Genomic DNA, 26,669 nt, shown 5'->3' on the forward strand with positions numbered 1-26,669 from the left:
GATATTACTGGTCCCCTTCTTTCTCTGACGAAACCAACATAATAAACGCGTTGAAATTCTCATGGTTCGCCCTACTATCCCTACGCGGCTATCCGAGGATTATTCGCTGGCTTGGCTTAACCCCGTTACCCTTGCAATTGCAACCCTGCTTCCAGTGGTCTTAAAGCTCCGTAGTGCAATGAGAGCCATGGTGCAGGCGTCTCAGTCACATATAGAGGGCGTTTGCATGAAAATTGACATGACAGCAAATCATATGATGGCCACTCCGCTTATTCTCAAGCAGCAGACTATCCGCTTCGCTGAAACATCCATGGAAAATACGCGCCGAAATCTCGTACTTGCGGTCGATATCCTTGAATCCAGTGTCGTTTTTCTGGTTGGACTGTACAAATCCACATACCAATGTCTTTTGGAATTCGCTGTAAAAGGCGTGCTTTCTGCGGCTACCCACATCGTGAAACCATTGCAACAAGCGGCCGACGTACTTGCTCATGGTGTGGATAACATCGGAAACCATTTAAGGCAACTTTTGGGCGATTTCTCGGTCCAGGGTACTAACGCGGGCGATATCATTCTATCCAACTGGACGTCTGCCATGGAAAATATTCAGCTGAAGACCAGTAACTGGACAACCACCGACCCCTTGAATCATATCATGGACATCCCCTTTCGGTCTCTCAAAGATGGTATCAACGAAGTATCCCAGAAGTGGGTTCCGCCACCGTACCCTTCCGCTCCAGTACCTCACATGTCCAAGTATTGCGATGCCACTGCCATGATCCGAATACTAGACGACGCTCAGAAACACTTGGATACTTACTTTTATGTCGCGATCGGAATTCTGATGGGATTGCTTCTATTTGGAACTATGCTCAACTTAATGTTGATTCGATCAAGGCATCGCTTTATCAGTCTTGTACGTCGACAGATGATGAATAATGCTATCTATCCATCAGGTCACACGGAGCGCCAATGGCTTGTTTATGACCATGCTTGTCGAAAGCCCTTTGTGAGCAGTTTTCTTTGTTGGAATCGTCCGCAGCCGGAAAGTGCCTGGCCATGGTTCATTGATTTTATGACGCACCCAATTTCCTTATACTGTCTGGCTCTTGGTATATGTGGTGGCCTTGTGATAGCCAGCTTATATTTAGGGGTCAGCCGATTTCTGGAAGGATGGCAACCAACTTTCAGCGACCGATTTCAAGCATGGGTTAATACTACCTCGGAGGAAGTGCGGCATAAACTGGAGAATCAAATGAGCGGTCAAACGGAGCAAATCAATAACTGGATCCAAACGACCGAGTTCACGCTAAATAACCATACGTTTGGCACCATGCGAGATTCGGCCCTTGTGATCAATCAAACATTGACCGAAGTCGTGCAGCACATCTCCGGTTTCCTTGAAAATACCCTCGGTAATACTATTTTGAAGAAGCCTGCAAGAGACGTTTTGGATTGCCTGCTTTTGGTTAAAATTGAAAATCTCCAAAGTGGAATTGAATGGGTGGTTAGTTAACCATGCTAACAAAAAAAAATCCACAGACGCACATTGTTTAATGATATTATTGCAGGTCACTCATGGGTATATCAATTTGCCGCGAGTCGCCTCTGCAGACATGGTCAGCTTGCTTCCCACCACAGAAAATTCTTGGATTACCGGCAGCCTTGCCGACGTCCCGATGACCATTGACTTGGAAACGACTTTGGCCCGTAAATTTTCATCGCACCTGCTTGATTATTGGATTTTGCTTGGCTTATGGTGTGGCAGCTTACTCATGGCCATATTCTGGCTGCTGCGCTTTCGTTTTCTTTACCGACCGGAAAAAGTGTCCAACATTATTCCCAAACAATAAATGGATGAATCAACTTTAACACACAGTTGCCCATACATTTTTGGTTTATTTCAGTTTCTGTTCCCGCAAAAATAGCCATTCCAATTCCAGGACTTCTCGCCATTGATCGCCTTGTTTTCCAAAGCAGCATTGAATGCTTTCTTTGGATAAAAGAATCCATCGACGAACGCCACGTTCATATACTTTTTCCAAACCACAACCGTCTTCAAGTAGTTCCAGCTGAATAATCGAATTCCAGCAAGCTTTGGCGAGTAACAAAAGATGTTGTGCCAGAATAGGATGATACGGTGGGTACAGCAGACAGTATTGAACGAGAATATACATGCCCAATTTCACAGCGTTTTGCCAGTGACTGTCAGCCATTTCATCATAGAATAATCGAGTTGCTGTTGTAAGTGTGGTTAAGCGGAAAGGCACCATGCCACCAAGTGGGTATTGACGAATATTTTGAATACACTCTCGAAGAATATCGTCGTATGTATCGCACACAGCTGGTAATGCCGCTTCCGGTCGTGGATCGTCGAAAGTGACAAGATGTTCAATTCGTTTGCCCGGTGAGGCCGGCTGGAAGATCGAAGCATTATTGGTAGTCCATAGATACGGAGCAAAATACTGAATAAGGTAATGCGTATATGTGGAGACGGTCAGAGGTTGATGGATATTTGGCTTCCCGTCGTGTTTACGATCAAATTGTTGACACATTTGTAATAAATCCCAATCTTCGATATCTTGTAATAAGCGCGGGCCAAGCCCACTGGATGGATCACACAGACTTTGAGCTCGATCCCAGTCCGATTCTTCTTCACCCAGCAATGTATCAATTTGCCCATAAATGGTGGTATCGTCGCATCGTAGACATGAGCATTGGAACATGTACTTTTCTTGAAGTGCCTTTTGACGATATATTCGCGAATGAGCAGCATCAACGTAAGCAATTGTCACTTCCTGTCCCGCTGGAATATCCTCAATTGCTCTGATAATCATCAACGCACCATCGAACATGACGACGGCGTTGGGTCGACAGGAATGATTCAATAAAGAGCCGATAGGATATGTTCCCTCGCCAACGATGGATAACTGGTCATCGTGAATCCCGAAATTATTGCATTTAAATCGACATAGAAAGCGTACCAGCTCGGGGACGGTCATCCCAGTATCGGATATGTACGGTTGACTCAAGGCTTTCTTGGCAATGATAGTGTATTGCTCCAAAAGGTGCTTTGGCTGTCGTTCGTAATGATCCATCAAGCTAGAAAACGCTTCCATGGTGACGTCCACGGTTTCCTCCAGTGGCATATTATTTGGTGTGATACAAGAGTCATCAGTGGAGGTAGCCGTTTTCATGGCCGTTTTTCGTTTTTTATCACGCCATACATTGAGCGTCACACGTTCAAGCATTTCTTGATCCAGATGTTGTTCTGTTTCTTCAGCCAGGGATTTGGAATGGGCCGATGGTTGGCACACAAATTGATGGTAGCTTAGCCAAGCATTTTTAAAGCATCCGACATCGCAAAAGAAGGCGCTTTTGCACCGTGAGCATCGTTGTAGCGGTGAAGTGTTTGATTGAGTAGGTACCGGCACCCGGCAGCAGTAGTTACAAACTTCGGTCGGTTTAAGAATAACGGTTCCCAGGGGCTGGGAGGTGGTGAGTACTGAGCCTCTATTTATGGACTTCTTGGTAATCACACTCCTTCCTTTGATAGGATCAGTATTTTGCACCAGTTCCAGCTGGTAACTGTCGAGATAACGATCTAAGGCAGACACCATGAATTAAAGAAACACGGAGCAACTTCTGTGGAAAGCCTCTCCACCACAGTTGTCTCTTGTCGATGGTATTTTTGGGACTCCGGTCTGCTGTATTTCACCACAGTCATCGAGAATTGTATCAAATAGGCTACACGGACATCGGCCTATGCGAGATCGAAATTTTTATTTTATTTTATCGATCCATCATTGAGTGAAGAAGGGCAACTTGATTGGATTATGTGGCCGCAATAAGATGCTTGCGTGTATATATTAAGCGGTTCAGACATCACTGTTCACCACCAACATGAGGGTCTTCTACAGCAACAGGTCTTCGTCATGGGTCATGATGTACAAGTATACTGTCGTGCAGTTTGTATCGTAGCTATTGTACACCCAAAAGATTACTTACTAGAGCTAAGAGACATTGGGAGTTTGATCGAGAGATAAAAAAAGTGATGACCGTTGTGCAAAAGTCTATCACGTAAAGTTTGAGTTATTAATGCTCATCGCGCGGGTGACCATACTGGTAAATAAAATGCTTGAAACTGTAACTTCAAAGAATGATAGCAGTAATAACCAACGATCTCTTGTCACATCATTTTTAAGCCTTTCGGTGACAAATTCTTACCCTTGAAACCGAGCGATTTCTGTATGAAAAAAAGAGAATCTAAGAGTGAGCGGGTGTTGTGCCGGTCTGAATAACGATATAATAATTCAATAAGAGAAAATGTCAGTTACTGTACGTAGAGAACTGCGGGAAAGAAAAGTGGATCATGGAGACTGATGCAGTACTATGCAAAAGAAAACAGGGAATGAGATTTGCTGCACTTTCTATGAAAGAAAAATACAGTAAAAAACAAGTTCCCTGAAAGCATTGTATATTGCTTTCTAAGGTAAGCGTAAAATCTATCGTGCTTCCGACCTCGCTGTGTTGCCATGACATCGAAAATTGGTCCGCATTTTTGTTCTTTTGTCTTGTTGCATTGTGAGGTAAGTGATGTTGGCTGCTATAGTTTCATATTGACGGGTTCATTCAGCGGTATACCGATCCTGCGGTTATTCATACGGCTTCTTGGCCTGCAAACCCGGGATTGATTTTCCCCTCGCTTTGTCAGGTGGATCAGGCGCATGCGATTGTTGGTCAACTTGGGCAAAACAATGCCCTTGGCATGCGGTTATCGCTTTTGCAACATCAATTTTCGCTGGGATAAAGGGCATAGGACGAAAGCATAATTTGATTGATCAAGGAAGCCGCACCCGGGGGCACCTCTTCGTCATTTATGTCCCTCGGTACATTAAATAGCGTAATATCGGCAATACAACTTCTAGTCGCCACTGATCACGAACCTTTTGATGATTGCAAAAAAGAGAATGCAAAACTCTAGGTGTCCGACTCATTTAGTTTGTTAGATGTTGATTTTTATTCGCCTCCTCACTATCTTCAATACCACCGCATCGTCCAAATCTTCCTTAACCACCGGATAAAGATCACCATCCGTTTCCCTACTATAGTTATTATCCAGAGCAGCATTTGTATGGGTTATGTCTCATCTGCTTTAATGAGATACACCTAATGAGCGATGTCGACAAGGCCTTATGGCATTTTGCTAAATTGCTTGTGGTCATTATTCAAAAACCCGTTCGCAGCAAGTTCTTCGTCATGGAAAATTTTCAAATCCTGCTGATATCTCGATTTCCCTTCCACCCTAAATTATGGAAAACGTATAAAAGGAGAAGACAATAGTACCCATTTGATACGTGTTAAATAAAGTTTATGAATTCTTACGTACCTTGCCTGTATACACTCTGTTCTTGGATATATGATCCACTAGAAGGTTAAGCCATTGTCTCGAGCGTATGATCTAATCGCTACACTAGAACGTTATTATTTTGTTGCTATTTAGTCTGGATAGCAGAGGACAAAAGGGGGGACATTAGGTGCTTTTCGCAAGTCAAGAACAATAAGGAGACGAGCATGGGTATAAAACAATAACAAATCGATCAATGCCATAAGATCGCACACAAGAATGATAATAAGCACGGGAACAAAGCACAACACAAGTCAATCAAGAGGCCGGATACTAGTGGAATGATAAAGTGCAAATCCCAGGTGACATTTGTTAGATAAGTTATAGGTCAAGATTTACAGTAGAGAGGATGAGACGAAAAGAGACAGTTGTAACAGATTGCCAAATTTTGTAAACTTTGGTAGACGATCCAGACTCCGCATTACAGAGTAACTCGTCAAAAAGCGGGTTTGCTCAATGCACATAGAGATTGCACATAATAGGACTGCTAAATCGAATTTTAGTGACATCCTTTAAATTTCATTTTTTTTGGTGACGTAGCTTATGTGCATTTGTGATTTTTGTGCACATGAATGAGACCCGACAGTGACAGTATTGCTTTTGAAATATTTTATTCTCAAAAACAGCTATGATATATGATGTCAGTCGAGAGGTTATAGAGCAATTTTAGTGGGCAATAGTTACAAATTATATGAAAAGAAGCTTATGATCGGTTGGATCATAGAAGCTTTTACATATGTCTTCATGAGCGATGAATAGTGGCGAGGAGCTTGGTTCTGTGTCTTGGTTTTATAGTCACCAAATAAAAATGACTTGACGTGAGTTGAAGGATAATTGGATGAATGGATGAAGGAAGAGAGAATATAGTACAAACAAGATGCTTTGCTGCTCACTATAAGTGGCAATAGCAATGTTGTAAGTGTTGCATGCAATTAAAGCACAGTAAGGAATTATAAACCATAAACCTTGAAGGCGTTGAGGTGCATTGGTGCTGTTCAATGTTGTAAAAAGTCTTTGGACAGCGTCCTTGCCGAGAATACTGCGATAGATCCAATTTATCCTTCAGATGGCGCAGCATATCTGATTTGACCAGCTGCCAACACTGTTCATTGCCTTTAACGCTATGTGCGATCGCCTGGATTCCACAGTTTCATCTGTTCAGGACTAAACACCCGATAGGTTGACTTGCGACTGATGGATGAATGCACTACGTTCAAGGTGACTACCGGGGTATGTACCTTGCTGATAAGTTCTCCTTGAGGTTGCCTGCTTTTTTTTTGTTTAATCTATTACAACAAGATGCAGTACAATAATGTCCCAAGCCCCTTGCCATCCATTAACTTATCGATGACTTTCGTTTTTGAGTGGAAAATTAGCTTTCCAAGTCTATTTTTTTTGTCGCGATGAATGCGATCGAGTGATTGGGTTACTGTAATTTGTGTGTTTGACTAACGTCCTCCAATGCGTTGGCCATTCGCCTGATGTTGTAGGCCTTTCGGGTAATCTCTCGTCAATATGAAGCAAGCAAATCATTAATGTTTCCATTTTCTGTATCGATTGCCGTCTCATCGAAGGGTGGGATGATATTGAGGGCGATCGCACCATTAGGATAGTGTGTCGGCCAGACTGACCACAGTAAACTTTGTTGGAGCATTGACAATCTTCACGAAATTTCGACTCGTGCCTTTGCGGAATTTCGTCTTTGATCATGCTGATCGCAAACGGAGAAACGTTGTACTGAAATTGAGAAATAATGATTTTGGGTTGCTCGTTGATATACGGATGGACACCAAATGTCTCTTTATCAAGCTATTGTTTCACTAAAGTTTCCTATACTACACAAATGTTAGTAATGCAGGTTACGAGCTGTTTCATCCTGAGTATCGTATGTATCCAAGTTCCTTTATAATATATATTTAATCATGAACGACTTTGAAGGTTTAATGTATATAGATGGAAAACATGAGTTGTTGTAATGTATCACAAATAGTATAGGGTAAATGTTGCCGGTCTATCGTAAAGGCCTCTCTGTTTCCACTGCATAAAGCAATTAAAAAAAGATGAAAGGTTTCATAAAAAAAAAGAATAGTGTGACGGGAGTAAGAAATAAAACGGAATTGTTGCCGGTCTACCCGAGGGCCTGACTATTTCCACCGAATAAAGCAAGTTACAAACAAAAGCTACGCACTTATGCTCGACGGCGGGCTTCTGGTCTGGAGTCGAGCTGGCAGCCAGCTGCCACGTAGGCCTCTAATATACGGCGCATGTTGCGGCCAGCATTGACATTACGGTTCCAAAGCTATAGAAAAAAAAGTTTTAATTTGAAACTGTGTGAATGAGGCAGGTTATAATGTTCACTTACAAGTGTTCTCGGTTCGTCTTGCCCTGACTCGCATTAAGGGCATTGCCCAATGGGATACACATTGGTGCGATAACCGTTCGCCGCTTTAAAAATACCACTTCATCAGTAAGAGTAAAAGCCTGATGTGATAAAGTGAAAGTATTCACGAACTTGTCGGCGATCTGGGACACGCGGAGGTATGATGAGGGACTTGTCCCTCGTCATTTAAGCATCAGCGTCGACGTCGGCGATCCCCATGGAATCGTATCCTCATCGTCCTAAAAGAGGAAATACTACATCAATAACAGAAGGGTCTTATTTTGCTTCCAGTACGAACCTATGGTGGCAGCGGGCCACATTTGGATCCCGGAATTCCGTCGTGGTCGAGTCGCAGTTGCTGCAAATCTTGCTGGTTTTGTTCTCGTTCACGCACAATACGAGCGCCTTTTTGGCGAGTTCCTGTCTGACCTGCTGCCAAAATAAAAGTATGAGTATGTTATGTCAGAAGCCCATTAGCAAGAAGAAAAAATACCTTCACAGGAACTGGAGCCAAACTTTTCACCGAAGGCTTTAGATCAGGGTCACCAAAGGCAATGATGACAGGGTGGTGGTCAGGTTCTAGTCCCGGTTGCCTCCGGATTGCCCTCGGCTCTCGTTTTCCTTTTGACTTGTCGGATTTATGGACCCATTGCATCGGCTACCACAGAAGTGTCAACAAAACCAGCTATGACATTTGGATGCATCGACTCACCATATCCATCGTAAGAAAGTTCCCTGTGAGCCTTTCCGTAATGGTTCGCTTTCGGGCTCTTTTCAAAACAGCTCGAAGCTCACAATGCTTGTAATGTGCGTTGAAGTTGAAAAGCTTATAAAAAACATGGTTTCGTTATTTAAGACCATTATTTTGTTTGGTTGTATCCTATCTTTACCTCGTACGCACACGGCTCAATGCGTGTATATACGCCTGGATCGGCACCATATTCTCACCCGTCTGTCGAAGGAGCCCCGAGAACTGACCTCCGAACGACTGAATCAATCTCGAGTCACTGGTATTGATCCAGGTAATGATTTCGTCGGAAATTCTAGCAGGAAAAGTACAACTTACAATATTATCCAGGTATCCGATCGATGGTTAGGGCGGTCGATACCAATGACGACCTCAACACAAGGGAGCTCCGACAGCAGCATACCTTTTCCGTAAACAATGGATATTACAAGTAACTTTACTTTTGCGGACGGATACGTTTCTGTAGGCCTCTATGAACAGTATCACTTGATAGGACATCCTCCGTGTTCCGCTAAGCTGCACAAATGGAGAAGAAGAAGAGAGAAGTGTCGCAGCTTCAGCCTACATACGATGAATTGGCCGCCTCCCCCCCCCCTTCCGTCATGTCGGTGTAGGGTTTCGATAGATCAACCTCTCGAGGAGGAATTGAAACTCCTTTCAATGGGTCTAGGAGTAAAAGCTTGTAAGCTTGGTTATGCTAGGAATTTCAGGACGGTGTTACTTACCACGGCCACGGACAACAAAGCGCATCGAAACCATAACCCCGTCGGATTGAAAGCTAGAGACAAATTGGATCGGTGGTTGTTTTTGATTATTGGCAAGTTCTACCGACTGATAGGTTAGATCAAGTCAACGAAGACACTAATATAGTATACCTTGGTATCTGCGCCGTTTTCTCTGAATGATATCAATATTGAAGAGTTCCTCCCAAAGAGCTTCTCTCGTGGCACCATCTGGAAGACATTGCTTCGAAATTCGTCTACAGTCAGGAAGTCCCTCGTTCCCTCCTGCCAAGTTTGTATGAACATGATCGTTCTTAAACTCGAGATGATAACTCACCAGTAATATCTCTGGGACAGATTTATTGGTATCATGGGCTTCTCGGAGGATCCAATAAAGAACGGTGGTGCGACTGGCATATGACCTATCGAATCAAAGTACAGCATTAGTTTCGTTCATACGAAATAGCTTATTCGTATAATTACCGATTTGATGAGATGCGATGAGAAGTAGACACCATAGCCTTCCACCAAGTGCATTTGCAACACCGTGCAGCCAGGCCGAAAATCGCAAGTATGGCCCAGGCTCGAATGGTGAATCTTCTTCTGTATTGACGTTGTCCTGAGTACCAAACTGCAGACAGTATGCATCAAAGTGCGTTCTAACGTCTCTGTCAGAAACTGCATATTTATGGCGGCATATATTCTCATACCTGCACATGAGCTGAACTTCGGGCGTTGTGACCACTCGGAAGTTGGAGAAGTCGACGGTGTCAAGATGTTGCCGTTAGTGAATCTTCTTCACCATGGAGCTTGCTAAAATTTTCGAAATGTAAATCAGATAAATGATCCATTATACCATGTATTGAAAACATACCAACCTTCTTCGGTCCTGCTGGAAGGTTATGACCGGCATTGCGTAGTCCAAGGAAAAAAGCCGACCATACAATGTTACCCCGTAAGTTTCGGGATAAATGTTCGACAGCATCTTGAAAATACAATCGTGGATATTGCTGGTTCTCTGATTTGACGTGAAAATCGATTCACTTACTATTAGCAGCTGTCTGGCAAAAGGAATAAGCAACATGGATGAATGCAGACGTCAACACAGGGAACTGATACAAATCTGATACATATATGATACAGCATGGTTAGTAAAAGAATACATATATAACAGCGATAAAACAAAATCCATTACTGAGTTTGACTAGAATTAGGATCGATCGTTGCTGGTCTAAAGTGGTTGGCAAACGTCGCATTTAACTGGTGGTACCAGCCCAGATTGGCTACATTGATAGGATAGAGTTATCGTTGAGTAACCGTTCAGGTATTCAATTGTATAGTTCAGTGTACTCACAGAGCGACTTCGTACTCCGTGGACATTGGTCATCACCATCTTCAACGCCCGGGACCAAAAGACTAGATCATGTATCGGAGGACATTCTGCAAATTGACCTTCCACCCGTCGATGGCAATGTCGATTAGCCAGGTTTAATGCATCCTGACGAGCAACGGCAAAGGTTTCGGCCATGGTACGAATTCGATCCTTCAGGTGCCGGAACTCAGGGCGCAGCAGAGTGGCCAAATTGCATTCACGAACGAAGTGGTACATTCTACCCTCGCCCTCTTAAGATAGCCGACGGACATGACGTGCTCTTCTTCGAACAGGTTCATCTGGTGGAGGGGAAGTGGCTACTCGACGCATATTCAGTTATAGGTGTTAAAGTACTTTGAAATATCAATGATTAAAAACGCAATAAGATCAACGGTAGGAAATCAGGAAAGTATTTATAATAAGCAAAAGGTGTTCCATTGTGAACATGGTTTTCGTACCATGGAGCTCTGAAGGAAGTTGTTCCTGGTATGGAGATTTTACTCGTCATACCATTATTGTATCGTTATCCAAGCATCAGAAATATTTCCCTGATTTGAAACAGCGAAATGACATCGAGAACCCAAAAGTAGGGGAAAGTGTCAATGGGACTCTATACTTTTAGAACGGAAAATCGAAGATAGAAACAATGATGATGTTTACATCTGCTCTAGTTTTTATACAATGATAACCTAGTTTGTATGAGATCGTCGGATACGACATAATCCTGATTGGTCCCGCTCCGACTTCCGATGTGGCATCCTCTCTGCGCCCACGCTTCAATTTCTCTTTTCGAGTCTAAAAAAACTCTGTCTTATTTGCATTTTTCATCTCAAAACCACATGCTGAAAGCTGCTCAGAACTATTTCATTATATTTTTTTGGTGACTGCGGTCAAGGTGTCCGAAACTCATTGTTATTTTGAACCCCAAGTCACTACTCTTTTTTGTGGCGACCCGACTCAAGAAGCCAGCAGCTGACCAAAACCATTCCATCCTTTCCTTTTCTTTAGTGAATGCGATCAAGATGTCAAAAACAACACATTGATATCTTGATCCCCAAGTCACTATCCATTTTAGAAAGCTGATTGAAACCAGTCCATTATATTTTGGGTTTTACGGTGACCACAATAAAGAAACCAGAAGCTGGTCAAAACCAATTCATTTTTTTTTTTGATGAATGCTGTCACGATGTCCCGAACCGGTAAGCGGAACTACAAGCATGCGTTATGATTCATGCAGCTACTGCATGTTCCAATGGAGACATTGTTATAAAACTATTTTTGTGACAAAGAATACGGTGAGATCGAAAATTTTCACATTTGTTGACCTATTGATTTTGCCACCGTTCGATGTGTCTCTTGTTTGTATAAATACACGTACAATTTGTCCCTCATCTTCCTTTTTTCTCTCTTTCTCAACCTTTTTATCCTTCTCCTCACAAACACTAAAGAATATTCGCACGAAGACCACACGGTATATCCAGGCTGCAACGTATATCCAGACCAAAGCGCAACTTCTTTTTGGTGTCTCTGGGAACGCTTTGAAAGTGGCGCAGATTAGTAACACTGATTAGGCCACAAACACTGTACAGAGCCGGGTATAAAGGAAAAAAGCCTTTGTGTTTGGTAAGGTCTGTATAATTGCAGGTATAAAGAAGATAACTCACATTAGTTTGCTAGGATTTATTCACTGTCACCAAAAGGAGTAGCGGATTAGATTGTGCCCCCAGAGCTAGCACGAACTCCTCCCCCAAAAAAAACAGCATGCATTTTTAGGTAATATAAAGTTGCCATTATGATGTATCAATACCAAATTTAACTTTTTGTTGATGGCAATGTAGCTGCTGCTAGATAGTAAGGAACTATCAACGAGCCTCTTGAAAGAGCTTGGCCTTGAGTGGTAAGTTCGAAAATTTTTCTAAAGAAATGTTTTATGACGTAAGCAAAGATGTTTAATTTCTTTTTTTTTGGTGCAAACTCTATGTGCATTTAGCAAATTCCCAAAAAAGCAACATTGATAGTGACAGAATACGCTTAAAGTATATTGCGTGAAATAAAATCCACCTCTAGTATTCCTGTTTATGTTTTTTTTATGAGTTCGATGGTTTTAGTCGTAACAAAAAAAGGCGACTTTTTATAGGCACACAACAAAGAGTTTATTGAGATGCCGATTATCATGCTCGTCAGGTACCAAAGTACAAACGAACATCTGATATGGAAATCCGGTCAAATCAAATTAGTTCCGCTTATTCTAGAATGTATGACACAACAACAATAGCATATTTACTAGAAAGAAGTCGTAACGACATATTGCTCTAACCGTCATGATTATAAACACTTATGTTTAAGCTTTTTTAACTTCTTCAGTGAAAAGCGTTACACACACAGACAGACACAGGCAATTCCTGAGGCGTTTCCAACTCCGTGTAGAACGCCTGAAAAAGAAACCAGGGAAAACAGCTCATCCCTTTTACTTCCCTTTTTATTTGCTTTTTTTTTCTTTTTTTTTTCGCTTTTCCCTTTATTCCCTTTGCTTGTTACTACTTTTTCCTTTCTACTTTGCAGTATCAAAAGCAGTGACATTGATGAAGAAATTGATATTTTCCCTTTTCTTTCTTCTCGACTGTTTTTTTGGGAACGCAATCGCATCAGCAACATCTAGATTAACAAAACGACAAGGTACGCCTGACGATTTTGAATGCGTTCATCTCTCCATGGATTGACGCATGCAACACGGCAAGCAATGGTTATTCATGAACCAGCGCCCATCTCCTGAAAAATAGCTTGAACCGTATGGTGATACTTTCGTGACAACTGTTGTAATAATATTATTTTTTTCCCTTCATTTCAATAGCTGTAGCCTCCAATGCATGTGCAGTAAGAGATAATACCTGGGGTATCTGCTCACCTGCAACGGGCGATGTATGGTACAACGGTAGTTACCATGAATTTACTTGGAAATACGAGTACGTATATCCGATCATATTACAGCTTCACGGATAATGCATAACTTATCAACTAATTTTTTTTTCGCAAACAAAAAAAAATCGTTATTGGACAATCTCAGCAATTCAGTATTCACGAATTATGTGAGTAGCATTTTTTTTTACTGTTACTGTCGAAACTATTCATGATATTTATTGATCTACTTTTTTAGGAAACGCTTGTGCTTTACTTACTACACCTCGAAGATGACGAATATAAGCCGATCAAAGTATGGTCCGATTTACAGCGGACTCGAGGTGTTCTTGTACAACAAGTGGACGATTCCTGGTTTCCAGAGCCTCAATTGCCTGATAATTCCCCTAACAAATCGTGGACCATGTATGCGTATATGCTCGGCCCCGATGTTGATCTGCAGGAGGAACTTGCAAAAATACCAAGTAAAGCAAGTTTCTATCCGGTGCCGACCAATTTTACTTTAATTCGTAAGTCTTTTGTTTTCTTTCTTTCTGGTGCTATGTGATATATCTTGGTTTTCTTTTTTTTTATTACTACCGAGATATCAATTGTGTTCTGGTACCCGTCATTGTCTTTTCTTTTGTGAGAGAGAGAATAGTGGGCACATGAATTTGTTGACAGTTTGGCGGGGATTCGGGTATTGACCTAGCGTCACGTCGCACGATCACTGCAAACTGCAAACAAAAAGAAAAAAGAAAGCATGGCGCGAATTGGTGCTTTCCCTTGACGGGGTGGAAAGGGTTGCCTTTTTTTGGATGTGTGAAAATGGCGAGCAATGATAGGTGTATCCCAATCGGACCTAACATGTTTATTTTTACCTTTCATTATGCTTAGAAAACGCGCGTAACACAACCCAACCATCAGCAACACCGTCGACGGTATCCACTCAACAGACGAATAACGACAATTCGGATAACAAAACATCCAATTCAGGCTTACAGACTTGGGTGATTGTCGTGATTGTCATTGCGTGCGTGCTTGTAGTTGGAACAGCTATTGCTATTTTCTGGGCCGTGAGAAAAGTACGGAAAAATAAAGCAGGGGCAAGCAACGGCGGAGGCGGGGACGAAAAGATCGCAATATACCAATCCGCTGCCAAAAATCCCGGATCGAACGACGAGACGTCAAAACAAGCTCATGACGCCGTATCATCAGAACAGCATCGTGATATGGCCCACCATTTGGCGACGTTTAATGATAATCGCGATATCTCCTCGATTCATTCTTCGACACCGATGATCCTCCATGGTTCGGCTTCTATGCGTAGTTCGCCTGTGATGCAATCCCATTCAATATCACAGAGTTTGTATGACCGCGACCCTGAAAAATCCGCAGTGGCGCATCTAATGCAGCATCCAGAAGCACGTCAATCCAGCAGTATTCTCAGCTCAACCGATGCACTCATGATTGCCGACACATTTAGACAGTTTATGCGAAAACCGGAATGGACAGATCATGATGAAGAGGAGGAAGAAGAAAGTGTTGAACTCAAAGGAAAAACTACAAAGACATCAAGTTGATCTTGCCGTCAAGGATCTTGATTCCCAAGAATATTGATGGTTTTTCTGTTGCCGCCCATTGCTGCTGCTGCTGCTGCTGCTGCTGCTGCTATTTGCCCTTGTTCTGTCTATCTATTTCCTCGTTTTTACATGTTAGTGCATCCTATTCTTTTTACCCAAGCTGGACCATAGATTACGCCCTGAAACGAAAAACCGACTGTAATACCGTTATGCCTCCATAATTCCCAAATCCACACTGGTTTCCGATCATCCGTTATTTCGAATTCAAAATGATCATTCATTATTTACATTATCATATCCTCTATTCTGCGAATAAAACGAGCCATCTTACTACTTGCCAGGAGCCAACTCCATGTTCGTATTACGTTTACCGACAGACGGATCACCCATTTGTCTGCTGTCGTGGTGAAACATGGTTCAAGGTCACGGGAGATTAGCTTTTTATACCAAATCGAAACACACACAGAATTACATTGATAAACTGAACATTAATGAGAATTTTCTATGTAGGCATACATGAATAAAATGTTGGAAGAAAAATCCAAAAGACAAAGGAGTTTCATCACGTATTAAGTTGACAAGAAACGAAATCAAAAAGTTGTATACTTTACAAAACAGCCACTTAAAGTGCCCATAACTTAATCGCATGGTCCCTGCTGCCGCTGGCTAACACGTTATTGCGGAATCGGATCGAATTCACTGGTTCGGAATGACCCACAAGGCTGGTATGTTGGAAGGATGTACGGTTATAAATCTATTCACAGTCATCAGAACAAATTCGTTCGCGCATGATCTGGCAATCCATGAGCCTACATACATCAATCTGTGCGGAATTTGAACCGCTGATGATTTTGCCTGCATCAAACTGAAGACTGGTCACTGGTCCTTCATAGGTTAGTGTGTCAAACACGGAACCGGTTCGCAAATCCCAAATCTATGTTCATGTAGGCAATGAGGTATAATTCTTTCAGTGTACAGTTACAGTGGCTTTCTTTGCACTTACTCGAATTGTTTTATCAGCGCTTCCGCTGACAAGATGAACTTCATCAAATTGTAGACAAGTGACAGCAGCTATTCCATGATTTCATTAGCTTTTTTTCCACTTGATAACATGCCATTTTGCTGGCACTTACCGTTATGTCCAGGTAATGTACGGTGCGCTTGACCCGTTCGTACTATATCACAAGACCGTTACACATTGAATCTGTTGGATCGAGAATACATTGCTCGCGTTTTTCGACTTTTTTAAACTTACAATCCCACATTCGAATTTTGCCGTCCACTGTACCGTTAGCCAAAGCAAAATTCCAAAACTGTAACGCTCCGATGTAATCACTACTTCGTTCAAAGTTTGTGTAGCGAAGACTATCCAAGGTCCAATTTTCCAGTGCTGCTAACGTATCCCAACCTGAGGAAAACGAAGTGTTTCCACCCTTACTCGCCCATTGAACATCCAAGGTGAGGATACACTGCTGCGTTTCTATGTCCCATTGTTTCATGGTTCGATCATTGGATCCCGACACCTGAAAATTTTGATTAACCATCAGCAACGGGTACATGAAATCACAAAGCAGAACTTCGGTACACATACAATCGTCTGATGATCGGTATATAACGCAGTAATTTCTCCTGTGTGTCCCTGGAAAACGCCCAATCCACCATCGTTGAATGATGGTACAAGATCTTCCGCGGCCGTGACAGTAGATAGAGTCGGTGAGCTCGGCGCGCTGGAGAAATTGGAAAATGAATCCATGGATGTTGGAGAACGAATAGGAGGAATGGCAGTTAGATCCCAATGGCGGATGGTACCGTCGTCGGAACCTGTGAACAGACGCGCATTGTCCAGTTGAAGACATCGTACCGTGCTTGAATGACCTTCCAGCATTCCTATACACTGATTCAGTTGTAGATCCCATGCACGCACTGTACCATCCAAGGAAGACGATACAAGGATGCCTTTGGGGTGGTTGAAATCCAAGCACAAGATCGCATCTTCGTGTCCGCTCAAAGTCTAATTTTTCCATCCATTTTAGGATCAACGCATGGATCTCCATAGCAGCTGTGTGTTTTCTCGCAGGGACAAGGTCTTACCTTCATCACGGTGCCAAATTCCAGTTCTTCATCCTCGTCCTCGTCTTCTTTCTCTTGTCGTTGTTTGCGTCGCAAGCTTGCATTGTCCTTGTCATCCCATCCCCCTTCAGCCTCCAGCAGTGTTTCGCTGAGATCATCAACTATAAGTCATGTCACACAGCATTAATATCATAGCAAAATTATCACGATACCAGCACATACTTGCAATTTGAAGTTGGCGTTCTTTGGCTTCTAATTTTGCCCATTTGGCTTCCAGCGCTTTTCGTTTATTCATAAGCTCATCCATTTGAAGATTGATTTGACCAATTTCGTTCATGGTAGACGACTATTGGGGGAGAATGCTTCAAGGTTTAAAAGAACGCCTTTGAATATGTCACGAAGCCCACTTACCATTTGCATTTCGATCTTGTCACATTCTCGTTTTTTCCTTTCTCGTTCGGCAATAATTTGAGTTAGCGATTTCGACGACGGTCCTACAGCACGCAAGAACATGACATTGTCAGTAAAGGGGTTGCATACGAGTTAAGCAGCACAAAAAAGTGTTGTTGTATAGTACGCACTCATCAATGGACTTGGAGAGCCACTTTGCGGTTTCTTCCGTCGATGACGAGATCGCTTTGGTGAACCTACTGCGTTTGTTGCTAAGGATGGATAAGCGGCGGCGAATCCTTGGAATAGCGAGAGAGGTGCATTCGATTCGGGTATATCGGCTTTGAGTAAATCGGCACTGGAAGGCCATGCGTATTGACGGCCATGAAGTACGAGATCTGTATTCGTTGAGGAAGTGTTGGGTGAAGAGGAGGGAGAAGAAGAACGCTGACGTTGCTGCTGTTGCATGAGTTGTAATGCTCTAGCCATGGATTCGCTGCGGTAGACCGGATGCGCTGCAAGCGGACTGAACATGACCGTGGTAAGAGATTCGAGTTGAGACAATGGTATCGACAGGTTGGGAAGGTTGGGAGCAATCCAGTCTCGAGCGGAAGAAGCGATACCAGCTGCTTTCCCACGTGCAGTAGAAAGCATGTTAAGGGAAGAACTGGTTAAATCGCCTGCCATGGCATTGAGAGTACTTGCAGAAGAAGAAGAAGAAGAAGAAGAAGTGGAGGCCAGCGTTCCTTGTTCTTGCCTTTTACGATTCAATGGGGTTTTGTTGTCTTCCTTTGGCATGACGGAGAGATGAAAATGAAGGCTAGGAATCAGCAACAAGCGGGGTTCAAGTGGCGGAAGGGACCGTTCAAATAAATAGGAAATAAAAGCCAAGGATCCACTTTTGAGAGCGTGCCGAGAACGAATAACGAACGGGCAAAATCAGGGAAGGCAAAGTGTGGGGCGAAACAAAATGATGAAAATTTCAACAAGCCCCTCTTGCACTCTCAAGTGAAATGAATCTCAGATGATGAATTCGAAAATTCCGAATGTATTAAAACAACCCGTATACCTTCATGCCCGATACCTATGCATTAAAAGACTTCCAATAATGAACCTTAGATAACAGTGCCAAACCATCTACAATTGTGCGACAGATCAACCAGTCGCACCAAATCTGGGCAAACACAAGTAAACATTGCGTATCAGTTTCTGCACCGATATGGCCAGCTCACGAAAATCATCGTGATGATGCCCGATTCAAAAAAAGAACTTCATCCACCATCATATTTCAACAACAAAACAGTATTTGGTTCCCACAGCATAAAAGTGAGTGTAGTGTGAAAATAAAATCACATGATGATAGGATACATAGTTGTTTATCTCGAGTATACAATGTTGATAATGAAGGGTACGGGGAAACTGGTGGGAGCGAATATATGCATGGGAATGATCATGTCCCTCTTTCATGATGGAATGTTTTTGGGCGTGTTTTGCAAATCAATTTGGGAACGTTTGGGTAGCCAGCTTGGCGAAGAACTGTCGTCAAGAACGACTTCTCGAACTTTGGGTTTCTTGCGCTTGATTTTCTTTGCCATGGCAATGATTGGCTCTGGTGACGCGACGGTGGATGAGGATATCGAAAGTGAAGATGAAGCGGGACTTGGTGCTGTTGGACTGCTGCTTGCACGATCTGATCCAGCTACAGAAAGTTGACTAGCCACACTTGAGCTACGTTCGATAGGGGCAGAAGATGGTATGGGCGTAATCACTCTAGCAGCAATCGCTTGATCACGCGCTTGCTCTAACCGTCGGATATCGTCCACTTGTGCCAAATACTGAAGTTTTGATTCCTTTAGTTTCGCCGCTCGATTCTGCAGTTGTTTCGAACGTGCCCCTAGCATGCTCATAGTCGAGTGAAGCGACAGCAGTTTCGTATGGTATAACGACACCTTGTTCATCTGCATGGGAGACAAGAAAAACTATGTCTTGAGATTACAGCATGCTATTAAGCTTTCTAATTTTCATTTACCATTAGACGTAATTCGGTGACTTCCGCTTCAGTCAAGGATGCTGAGCGAGTGTCTGTAATCGTTTTGCCCAATGCCTGCTGCTCTTGCCTATGGAAAAGCAAAAATCTCGCGATCAGTCACCGTGACTTTGTCGAGATAAAAAACATCGAATCAAGAAGTACGCCTACGCTAATTGTGCGAATTGAGCTTCCAGGCCCACGATATGCTGATTCAATTGATCGATAAATCCTTCGGTCAGAAGTGTGGCCGCCATGACTCTCAGTTTGGACGCCTTGAAAGTGTTCGCAGCAGACTTGTCGAGAAATTTATGGCCGCGATTTTCTAAAAATCAGTCAAGAAATTCCCGCCATGTCGAGACCTGCATAATGTTTCATACATTTAAAAAGTAGCCTCTGTTCTTCCTCTATTATTTTTTTCAAAATAACGTGTGAGTGAAAGTAAAAAACCCCTTTTTGCTGTCTATACACAGTTTTTATTTTTTTTATTTTTATCAAATCTGTTTGCACAAAGAATGTTTGGCACAGATCAATTTTTTATAATGCAAAATAGACGTATTTTGATGCTGTGCCAAGATTGGTTGCGCCAACCGACAAGATAAGTGTAATAATTCACGACCAAAGCAATGAACCATCGTTGATGGCAAGGCGAATCATTCACGGAAGTTGTTCCGGACTCCGGCGTATTGATTCTCCATTCATTTCATAACTTTATAGGATTTCTGGATACACGCACATGGTTCAACAAAAAGAAAAGGTACCTCTTGAAAAACAAAGTTGGAACTACCGTATGAGGAAATGAATTGAGTGGACATGAAACAGCCACCGCCGTTGTGTCATTCATGTGCTTGTCATCATAATTGGCCTTCTCATACTGCCAATTAACCGTGATTACAGATATTTGGGAAAAGAAAAAGTTTATTTTGTGTGCTGCTTGTTCCTGAGTCATCCCAGTTGAAAGTATAACTGATCAAAGTCAACAAAAATGGTACTGTATTTTCAAACAATCTTGCTGCCAGATGATACATTTTTTGCACCAAATCCACCAACTCTACAAATGTATGTGTGTTATCATTCTCAATATAAGACTTTACAGGAAAATAAGAGTTATGTTGTGCTCACCTTTGCACTTGTGAGTTGCTGTTGTCTTATTGGTGCATTAGCCGCTTCTCTGTATCAGACCAATGTCAAAAAAGAAAAAGCCAGCGCGAAAAGTGGTTTTACTAAAATTAGTGTAGTACCGTGGACATTAGACCCGAATTTGCTCTCCTACATATGCGTTGCCCACGATGTCTACATCCTTCGGCACAGTGAATGGCAAAGTGCAGAAACCATCGTTGTCATATAGACAATAAACATGAATGCTTGGCAAGCTGCGGAGGAACAATTTGCCTAGATTAGCCGGTAATTTGTACCACGGTAAGACGGCAAAATTGACAAAAAGGGGTCATTCTTGAAAACATTCAATATGTAACATGACACAAAAAGATACATCGGAACTTCTGCTCCTCTGCTTTTAATTTCTCAAGTGCTGTTGTCTGTTTCTGAGGTAAATGTTTTCGTTGTTGTGCATTTTTTATAATCTGGAGAAAACACCCGACTTTCACGGTTACTGTATGCTGTTTAATACTTGGCTGCCAGACATTGGCGGTTATTCAATTCGGCTAAATTTCAGGATATTGAAGGGACCGATTGTTGTCCAGTTTTTCATGTGCAGCCATTTCGGTGGTACAGAAAGCTGATGGCATATTGGCAGCCGAAGTAATGCATAAACCATTTTTAGAATGTTTACTTTCATCCATGATTGGGAAGTAGGATAATATGTCTTCCCATTTTCTGACCAAGAGAAAACGATCCACCGGTAGGAGCTAAAAGATTTTACCCAAAACACGGTAACCAAAAACGACTAATCAGATCCAATGACAGTGACGATCATCTCTGTTTTCGGTCCAAAAGGTCAAAAACCCGGCCAATGATATTTAGAATACCGCAGACGTCTCAGAAATAACAGAAACCGTGGTGCAATCAAGATATAAAAAGAGGCACGGATCTTTTTTCATTTCTATTTTTTTTTCTGCCAAGCCCACATTTTATTTCTATTTCTTCTATTTCAAATGTTCTATCGCCTGGCGACGGTAACCTTGCTGGCGACGCTATTTGCTTCTGCCATAGCTCAGCAACTGTGCAATGGTCATCAAGAATTTTGTAACAAAACATTTGATGAACTCACTTACATTATCACGCATAATTCATATGGGTTCATGCCCAACCCTGCTGCCAACCAGCTCTGTCCTGTCACAACACAGCTGGACGATGGTGTCCGAGGACTCAAACTCTCCGCTGTCAAACCTAGCAATCAAACTTCCAATGCCCCCGAGAATGCTATTCACTTGTGCCACACATCTTGTTCAATTCTCGATGCAGGTCCAGCCGTGGACACCCTGAAAAACATCACCCAGTGGGTGAAAGATAACCCTAATGAGGTAATCACCATCATGTGGAACAATATCGGCGATTACAAAGTACAAGATTTCGAAGCAGCCTATAAAGCAAGCGGCATCCTGGATTATGTCCATGTTCAAGCTTGGGAAAACCTGACCTGGCCCAAGCTGCAGGATATGATACAGTCAGGCAAGCGAGTCGTCAATTTCCTTGATAATAATTCTGACCAAACCAAAGTACCTTGGTAATATAATGTCCTACTTTCGAGAAACTGCCATTTCACTGTATGTCATCGGCTAATCGTTCCCCTTGCAATTAGGTTAATGTCACAGTTTCCATATGTGTTCGAGACCCCCTATGATAACAAGAACGAAAGTTCGTTTTCGTGTGTGATTGATCGACCGCAAGATCCGCCAGATCCCGACAACATGATGTACGTCATGAATCACTTCTTGTATGGTACCTTGAATTTCGGCAACACGCAAATCGAGATACCTCAGAAAGGTTCGGCTGATACCACCAACTCGGATTCCCTGAAGAAGCAAGCTCAGACGTGCACACAAACTTTTGGCCGCCAGCCAAATTATCTCGAGGTCGATTTTTACAATTACGGCGATACTTTATCCATTGCCGCCCAACTGAATAACGTGACTTACGATAACAAGCCGCTTCAATGCGATGCCTATGTGGCTCAATCAGCGCAAAAAGGAAATGGCAAAAAATCTGACGCTTCCCACTTCAATGTTGGTGTCCTTGCTCCGTTCATGATATCACTTTTCCCCCTTTTATTCCTTCTGTAGATTTTTTTCTCTTTACATTGTTAGTACATATCACGTTTTGCATCTACTTAAATAAAAAACAACCTCCATTTTGTACACACTGTCAACCCAACGATAATGGCTGACTTTATCCTATTATATGACTCTTTCTTCCTCGGATCTTGCTTTCGGTGTTTTGCAGTCTTCTTGATAACCGGGTCTTACCGAACTAGACTGTCATAGTGTAAATAACACGATGTCGTTTATTTGTCGTTACGCGGATACGTGCTTCCATTGAAGACAATTGCAGTTGTCAGCACGCATATCTGAAAGCATCGAAGACATCTCTTCGTTTTGATGCAAATGTCCGCTTCCCAAAAAAATCATAAACTGCCTTTTCTGGGACGCGAAACAGGTCGGAATTTATTCCACACATGATAAAACCCACTGTGGGTCCTTTTTTTTTATTCTCTTCTTCACACGAACTTGTTTTTCAATGAGGCCCGTCATTAAGCTCCTCCTCTTTGGGGCGGCATTGTTCAATGGACTTGTTACTGCTCGTCTCTTTAAACCCCAAGACGTCGTGACCCTTCCACGTCCCGGTGCAGCTTCCCTCTCCCCTAATGGCACGTTTGCTGTTTATGCTCAATCGACTTATCACGCCGACCAAGATAAGGTGCGTAGACATTATCTGCACTATCAAATTGGTTTCCTATTGTTGGTCGGTTAATCCAGGCTCTTTTATTGATACTTGTATTTAAAAATGCTAGAGTGTGAAGAATTTGTTCCTGTTGAATTTGCAGACATCCAGTGTCTCGGAGCTGACCCCCCCTTCGTTTGATTCCGCGCAAAATGAACCATTTTTCCTCGATGACTCACATGTGGCCTATGTGCAAAACGGTCAAATCCATGTCATCAATCTCGATACTACTGATAAGCCTTATCAACTGACGGATTTCCCTGTCGATATCGCCAACGTCAAATACAATCTCCAAAGTAAAATGCTGGCTTTTTCGGCAGCTGTGTACGATGACGGAACACTGGAAGGAGCCAAAGAAAGAGAGGATCATCTGCGCGCTACCAAAAAAGATACAGCTTTGGCCTATGACAAGCTAATGGTCAGGTAAAAATATCCTATATCGCCGTCGACCTTGCCGGTTTTGATTTTGCTCTTTTATTTATTTTTCTCTTTTTTTCTACGCCACCTAGACACTGGGATGCTTTCACCCAAGAGAAGCAAAACAACATTTTTACGGTAAATGTGGAAGATAAGGAAGGCCGATATCAATTGGCGAACGAAGTACACAATGTCCTCAAATATACAGGATTGGTAAGGATTGGGGATCCCAGATTGTCAGCACGAAAAAATTTGACGAGCGTTCGAGAATAGCAATCACCTGGTTTTCCATCAGGTGACGCCTCCGACTATGATATTTCCCCCGATGGTAAGAAATAGTCTACAGTCACACAGTGAAATGCCTTCTTAAAACGTCCTTGTAGGTAAACATGTGGCGTTTGTTTCAAAAATCTCCAGCACTCGCAATGCTTGGGAAACCGCACAATATGTCTACATCGCGCCCTCCTCCGCAGACTATTTCCCCAAAGCGATTAATAATCAAATCCCAGCTGCTTCGTCCCATCCTGTCTACTCTTCTTCTGGATTGCTGGCTTATTTGCAAATGTCACAGCCTCAATATGAATCGGATCGTAATCAAATCGTCATCTACAACCCCGCTACATCTACAAAGCAGTTGGTTGCCAAGGATTGGGATCGTAGTCCGTCTCAGATCATGTTCTCTGCTGATGAACAGATTCTTTATGCAGTTGCTCAAGAATTTGGCCGCGATAAAGTGTTTGCCATCAATATCTCGGACGACACCATCACCACGCTAACGGAGGAAGGCGCAGCTTCCATTGTTGGCGTTCTTCCAGACGGCAATCTGCTTCTTAGCATCAGTTCCATGCAGCACCCCAGTCTTTTGCATACGCTCGATCCCAAAACACGTCATTTGAAAATGCATCCTGCTTCCGATAAACTGATGGAACACTTGAGCCACATTGATTTCTTGACCCCGGAAGAATTTGTCTTTGAGGGTTCGCTTGGTGATAAGGTTCACGGATGGCTTATTAAACCTTCCAACTTCGACGAAAATCAGAAATATCCTGTCGCTTTTCTTATCCATGGCGGTCCTCAAAGTGCTTGGGCTGACAGCTGGTAAGACAAGGATCGTGTATTGGGTGGGAAAGAAGATGTCCATGGTTAGTGAAGTAAACTCACTTTTTTCAAAAATATCCAGGTCTACGCGGTGGAATCCTCAAGTATTTGCTGGAGCCGGTTTTGTCGTGGTTGCTATTAATCCCCATGGTTCGACTGGTTATGGTCAAAAGTTCACAGATTCTATCCAACGTAACTGGGGCTCCTATCCTTATTGGGATCTCGAGAAAGGTCTTGACTACGTCCTTTCCACATACAAATTTGTGGATGCTGATCGAGTAGCCGGCTTGGGTGCTTCATACGGTGGTTACATGATTAACTGGATCAACGGACATAGCAACCGTTTCAGGGCGTTGGTCAACCATGATGGCATGTTTTCGACTCTTAACTCATACTACACCACCGGTAAGTCACAGAAAGTGTTTCATATCAATCGACGCCTCACTTCATCAACGTAGATGAGCTTTATTTCCCTGAAAGAGAGGTAAAGTTTCAACTGCAACATTCTCATTTTGCTTTTTATTCATACAAGTGCCTTTAGTTTGGAGGTCCTCCTTACCATCCACTAAACCGTCTCGTCTACGAACGATGGTCACCTTCCAACTTTGTGCAGAAGTGGAGAACACCTACCTTGGTTATTCATGGTTAGTCAATTAATTACTGACATATTCGGACGGATCAAGTGGTTAAATCTATAATAGGTGGCCATGATTACAGATTGGTTGATGGAGAAGCCTTCTCCACCTTCACGGCATTGCAGCGTCAAGGCATTCCTTCTCGATTGCTATATTTCCCTGACGAAAGCCATTGGGTTCTCAAACCCGCCAACTCTTTAAGATGGCACCATGAAGGTTGGTCACACTTCTAATTACTTTTGGGCTTCTATATCATTCTTAAAAATTGTTTTTATAATTTTTCAAGTTATCAATTGGATTACGCGATGGACAACTCCCAATGTAAATGAGGACGTGCGCTATCATCCAACCGAACAGCCAGCTCTTACTATTCAGGATAACCTGTACTGAGATATGATGTCTATCGGTAAACTGCAGTAAATAGTTGCTTGTTTCCCTGCAAATACTCAATCTGCAAAAGCTCCTCAATATGTTTTGCTTCGCACCAAAATTCTTCTATCTATCATTTCTTCAAGCGCCTCTTATGTGCAAGACCGCGAGTAAAAAGCTAGAAAAAAAAGGTAGTGAGATGATCAATGGATCTATTTTACAAAGAAGCTCAATGGATACCGTCAACTGAAAAGAACTTTCAGGTGCATCCAAACTTCTATTTGTCAGTATGACACACACTGCGGATAAAAAGAAAACGGGGACAACTGAGCAGAAAAGACGATCAATCTTATCCAGAAGGTCAGTAAACGAACCTCTTGCTGCCTAAAGCAGACATATCCTTGTGTCAGAATGTTTTGGGAGTTTCTACTCGGGCAAAAATTTAACAAAGACAAAAGAATAGGGTTCATTGGAATCAAAATGCACAAATGGAAGCATTTTTATCGATAACAAAAAAAAGACGGCCCAACCTGTTATCGTGGAGGGGAGCGGAGAAGGAGAACTCAGTTTTCAAGAGGAGACAACACTGACCATGCAATACAAATCAGTTTATGCGAAAATCTAGCACATCGGAAATGAAAAAGTCAAGCTACCGGT

At 42.6% G+C, this 26,669-nt stretch overlaps 8 protein-coding genes across 8 annotated transcripts; 4 read left to right on the top strand and 4 right to left on the bottom strand.

Moving 5' to 3' along the window:
* The first annotated feature begins 52 nt into the window (after positions 1-52).
* On the top strand, positions 53-1,879 carry BYT42DRAFT_588119 (uncharacterized protein). The gene has a single exon (XM_051570241.1). The coding sequence runs from the start codon at positions 62-64 to the stop codon at positions 1,514-1,516; it is 1,455 nt and encodes a 484-aa protein (XP_051418518.1). The 5' UTR covers positions 53-61; the 3' UTR covers positions 1,517-1,879.
* A 2-nt stretch (positions 1,880-1,881) lies between these two features.
* Positions 1,882-4,024, bottom strand: BYT42DRAFT_600671 (uncharacterized protein; the record flags this gene model as incomplete). Its single annotated transcript, XM_051571007.1, has 2 exons — positions 1,882-3,604; positions 4,009-4,024. The coding sequence occupies 2 exons, from the start codon at positions 4,022-4,024 to the stop codon at positions 1,899-1,901; spliced, it is 1,722 nt and encodes a 573-aa protein (XP_051418519.1). The 3' UTR covers positions 1,882-1,898.
* Positions 4,025-7,969: 3,945 nt separating this feature from the next.
* BYT42DRAFT_618358 (uncharacterized protein) lies at positions 7,970-8,508 on the bottom strand (the record flags this gene model as incomplete). The annotated part of the gene is made up of 4 exons (XM_051572277.1): positions 7,970-8,026; positions 8,106-8,216; positions 8,281-8,445; positions 8,500-8,508. The coding sequence occupies 4 exons, from the start codon at positions 8,506-8,508 to the stop codon at positions 7,970-7,972; spliced, it is 342 nt and encodes a 113-aa protein (XP_051418520.1).
* Positions 8,509-13,115: 4,607 nt separating this feature from the next.
* BYT42DRAFT_145201 (uncharacterized protein) lies at positions 13,116-15,242 on the top strand. The gene is made up of 5 exons (XM_051562262.1): positions 13,116-13,305; positions 13,481-13,592; positions 13,702-13,715; positions 13,784-14,054; positions 14,422-15,242. Exons 2-5 carry the CDS (start codon positions 13,547-13,549, stop codon positions 15,105-15,107), a joined length of 1,017 nt encoding a protein of 338 aa, XP_051418521.1. The 5' UTR covers positions 13,116-13,305; positions 13,481-13,546; the 3' UTR covers positions 15,108-15,242.
* Positions 15,243-15,636: 394 nt separating this feature from the next.
* BYT42DRAFT_145197 (WD40-repeat-containing domain protein) lies at positions 15,637-17,836 on the bottom strand. Its single transcript, XM_051562261.1, has 10 exons — positions 17,759-17,836; positions 17,589-17,671; positions 17,404-17,523; positions 17,199-17,338; positions 16,699-17,118; positions 16,363-16,630; positions 16,241-16,282; positions 16,111-16,178; positions 15,925-16,041; positions 15,637-15,861 (listed from the first exon to the last, which is right to left on the bottom strand). Exons 3-10 carry the CDS (start codon positions 17,441-17,443, stop codon positions 15,730-15,732), a joined length of 1,227 nt encoding a protein of 408 aa, XP_051418522.1. The 5' UTR covers positions 17,444-17,523; positions 17,589-17,671; positions 17,759-17,836; the 3' UTR covers positions 15,637-15,729.
* A 943-nt stretch (positions 17,837-18,779) lies between these two features.
* BYT42DRAFT_588160 (uncharacterized protein) lies at positions 18,780-20,154 on the bottom strand. Its single transcript, XM_051570242.1, has 3 exons — positions 19,765-20,154; positions 19,597-19,684; positions 18,780-19,525 (listed from the first exon to the last, which is right to left on the bottom strand). The coding sequence occupies exons 1-3, from the start codon at positions 19,848-19,850 to the stop codon at positions 19,031-19,033; spliced, it is 669 nt and encodes a 222-aa protein (XP_051418523.1). The 5' UTR covers positions 19,851-20,154; the 3' UTR covers positions 18,780-19,030.
* Positions 20,155-21,676: 1,522 nt separating this feature from the next.
* Positions 21,677-23,030, top strand: BYT42DRAFT_588164 (PLC-like phosphodiesterase). The gene is made up of 2 exons (XM_051570243.1): positions 21,677-22,279; positions 22,355-23,030. Exons 1-2 carry the CDS (start codon positions 21,708-21,710, stop codon positions 22,833-22,835), a joined length of 1,053 nt encoding a protein of 350 aa, XP_051418524.1. The 5' UTR covers positions 21,677-21,707; the 3' UTR covers positions 22,836-23,030.
* Positions 23,031-23,289: 259 nt separating this feature from the next.
* BYT42DRAFT_505282 (Alpha/Beta hydrolase protein) lies at positions 23,290-25,657 on the top strand (the record flags this gene model as incomplete). Its single annotated transcript, XM_051565016.1, has 8 exons — positions 23,290-23,469; positions 23,564-23,916; positions 24,003-24,123; positions 24,184-24,238; positions 24,294-25,008; positions 25,091-25,413; positions 25,467-25,492; positions 25,550-25,657. 8 exons carry the CDS (start codon positions 23,290-23,292, stop codon positions 25,655-25,657), a joined length of 1,881 nt encoding a protein of 626 aa, XP_051418525.1.
* Positions 25,658-26,669: the final 1,012 nt, after the last annotated feature.

Source organism: Radiomyces spectabilis (assembly GCF_025331425.1).
Source record: "Radiomyces spectabilis strain NRRL 2753 chromosome Unknown BYT42scaffold_17, whole genome shotgun sequence".
In the NCBI taxonomy this organism is placed as follows: domain Eukaryota; kingdom Fungi; phylum Mucoromycota; class Mucoromycetes; order Mucorales; family Radiomycetaceae; genus Radiomyces; species Radiomyces spectabilis.

Excerpts from the sequence above, each read along its gene's own strand:
- BYT42DRAFT_588160 (XM_051570242.1), bottom strand. The coding sequence starts at position 19,850 with ATGGCGGCCACACTTCTGACCGAAGGATTTATCGATCAATTGAATCAG. Across the intron at positions 19,685-19,764 it reads GCTCAATTCGCACAATTAGC|GCAAGAGCAGCAGGCATTGG; the intron begins GTAGGCGTACTT and ends GCTTTTCCATAG. Across the intron at positions 19,526-19,596 it reads TCACCGAATTACGTCTAATG|ATGAACAAGGTGTCGTTATA; the intron begins GTAAATGAAAAT and ends TCTCCCATGCAG.
- BYT42DRAFT_588119 (XM_051570241.1), top strand. The coding sequence starts at position 62 with ATGGTTCGCCCTACTATCCCTACGCGGCTATCCGAGGATTATTCGCTG.
- BYT42DRAFT_588164 (XM_051570243.1), top strand. The coding sequence starts at position 21,708 with ATGTTCTATCGCCTGGCGACGGTAACCTTGCTGGCGACGCTATTTGCT. Across the intron at positions 22,280-22,354 it reads GACCAAACCAAAGTACCTTG|GTTAATGTCACAGTTTCCAT; the intron begins GTAATATAATGT and ends CCTTGCAATTAG.
- BYT42DRAFT_145201 (XM_051562262.1), top strand. The coding sequence starts at position 13,547 with ATGTATGGTACAACGGTAGTTACCATGAATTTACTTGGAAATACGA. Across the intron at positions 14,055-14,421 it reads GACCAATTTTACTTTAATTC|AAAACGCGCGTAACACAACC; the intron begins GTAAGTCTTTTG and ends CATTATGCTTAG.
- BYT42DRAFT_145197 (XM_051562261.1), bottom strand. The coding sequence starts at position 17,443 with ATGGGCAAAATTAGAAGCCAAAGAACGCCAACTTCAAATT. Across the intron at positions 17,339-17,403 it reads AAGAACGCCAACTTCAAATT|TTGATGATCTCAGCGAAACA; the intron begins GCAAGTATGTGC and ends CATGACTTATAG. Across the intron at positions 17,119-17,198 it reads AATTTGGCACCGTGATGAAG|ACTTTGAGCGGACACGAAGA; the intron begins GTAAGACCTTGT and ends TGGAAAAATTAG.